General features: G+C 60.6%; 1 protein-coding gene across 1 annotated transcript in view; it reads right to left on the reverse strand.

Moving 5' to 3' along the window:
• Nucleotides 1-1,412, reverse strand: part of VDBG_04093 (cutinase transcription factor 1 beta) — a gene marked incomplete at both ends in the record, with an annotated part of 1,976 nt that extends 564 nt beyond the window's left edge. Inside the window, 3 exons of the mRNA XM_003006094.1 lie at nucleotides 6-607; nucleotides 706-1,344; nucleotides 1,404-1,412. Of these exons, the coding sequence (XP_003006140.1) occupies nucleotides 6-607; nucleotides 706-1,344; nucleotides 1,404-1,412 (1,250 nt within the window). The remainder of the gene's footprint in view (nucleotides 1-5; nucleotides 608-705; nucleotides 1,345-1,403) is intronic.
• Nucleotides 1,413-1,872: the final 460 nt, after the last annotated feature.

Genomic DNA, 1,872 nt, shown 5'->3' on the forward strand with positions numbered 1-1,872 from the left:
CCCACGCCTCCGCCCAAGCCATGAGCTCGAGGTCCACCGATGTGACACTCTCGAAATTGTCGAGCTTCTTGTTGGGGAACAGCATCATGGTGCTGTTGACAGTGTTGTCGGGGCGCATCTTGTCGCGGATGAGGACCGAGTACTGGGCCTTGAGCATGTGACTGATGCAGATGCACAGCTTGGCCTTGGCGACACACATGGACGCCAGCTCCTGCTGCATGGCGATGTCACGGACAAGGGTGCACTCGGCGGGGACGGCGTGGTTCTCTTCCGCGAGGAGCTCAATCTCGAAATCGTTTTCAGTCAGCATGGGCACGTCGTAGTCCTCATCCTTGATGCGGGTGGGACGGCGCATGCCGAGGGCGACAAGACGATCACGCATAAAGCAGGACCACCAGATGCGCTTCCACAGCTTCTGCTTGCGCAGGGGCATGCTCGTCGTGGCGGGGTTACGGTGGAGGCCAATGGTGTGGGCGAGGGAGATGGCGACGCCCATCCAGTGCCAGGTATCCTTCTGATCATCGGGCGTCTCGTACCAGTAGGTCATGAGCAGCAGAGCTTGGACGAGGACGAGGCGATCGGACTCGTAATCGAAGTCGTAGAGAAGCTGGCAGGGAGAGAAAAAAAGCATGTGAATATGGGGGTTCAAGCAACGGAGCAGGGGTGTCAAGGGTGGGGGGGGGGGTGCGGGAGACGCGGACATACCCTGGTCTTGGAGAAGAACGATCTCCTAGCGGCCTTCCTAGTGGAATAGCCTGCCTCTTTCAGGGCCTTCATGTCGACAAAGGCCGTGGCCGCAAACATGATGGCCTGGTAGAGAAACAGGCTGACCTGACCGCACAGGCCATCACGAGCATTGACAGCGCCTAGGAACTCGCGGAGGTCGAGCAGGGGCATGTAGGGGTGAACGTATTCGACGTACGCCTGGAGGAGGGCGGTCTGGAGAGGCAGCGGCGGCAGGGAGAGCGCACCCTTGGTATGGAGGTACTTGACATCCTCTGAGGCGATGCGGGCGGGCAGTGGTTTGACAAAGGCTGGCAGCTGCGCCTGGAGATCTGGCTCCTCGAGCGAGGCGAGGAATTGACTGGTTCGCAGGTCGCCAAAGGAAGTCTGTGATGAGAATGATGATGACGATGCTGCGGCGGCCGATGATGAGGTGACAGCCTGGGCGCGGGTCAGGAGGTTGGCCAGCAAACGACGGGCGTTTGAGTCTTGTGCCGCTGCGGCCTGCAGCTTGCTGAGGAGGTGGGCATTGGCGTTGGCCGTAGCTTTGGCATTGGCATCCTGGCGGAGCGCAGATTGTTGATCTAATTCGACCACAGGGGTCTCGTGGTCAGCTGCAGCCTCTTTGACAAGTTCGCGTCTGACAGATTGGCTAGTGTAACATGATGGAAAAAAAGAACGAGGGGCATGACGAGGACGGACTCGAGGAGGATGGCATGTGAAAGTGGAGAGGGGTCGAAAGAGAGGGAGGCAGGAGGAGCATCCCCGAATCGAGCACTCCCCCGACTTGTCACCCCCAAACCCGGAGCCTCCAAGCCCAGAACCCCAATTTCCCCGCCAGAAGCAGACGGCACGTGCTTGTCGGAGCTGTGGCTAGCGGGTAGGAGGCTGAGTGAGGCTAGAGCCCGACGGTCCCAGCCCACATTCCACCAGTCCCCTTTCTCCTTGCAAGGGCCCTCTCTCCTTGCAAAGGGGGGGGGGGGGGGGGGCTAAGGGCCCAAAGCCCCAGAGCCCCAGAACCCCAGCGCGGCAGAAAAGGAGTGGTCCCATCAGGGCTTCCTTCGATTGGGGAAGCCGCGCGCTCTAGAAACCCCAGCGCCGGGACAGGGTGCAGCCCAAGGGGGGAAACAGCCCGATCGGAGTTTTTCC

The sequence above is a fragment of the Verticillium alfalfae genome, genomic scaffold (genome assembly GCF_000150825.1).
Source record: "Verticillium alfalfae VaMs.102 supercont1.4 genomic scaffold, whole genome shotgun sequence".
Taxonomy (NCBI): domain Eukaryota; kingdom Fungi; phylum Ascomycota; class Sordariomycetes; order Glomerellales; family Plectosphaerellaceae; genus Verticillium; species Verticillium alfalfae.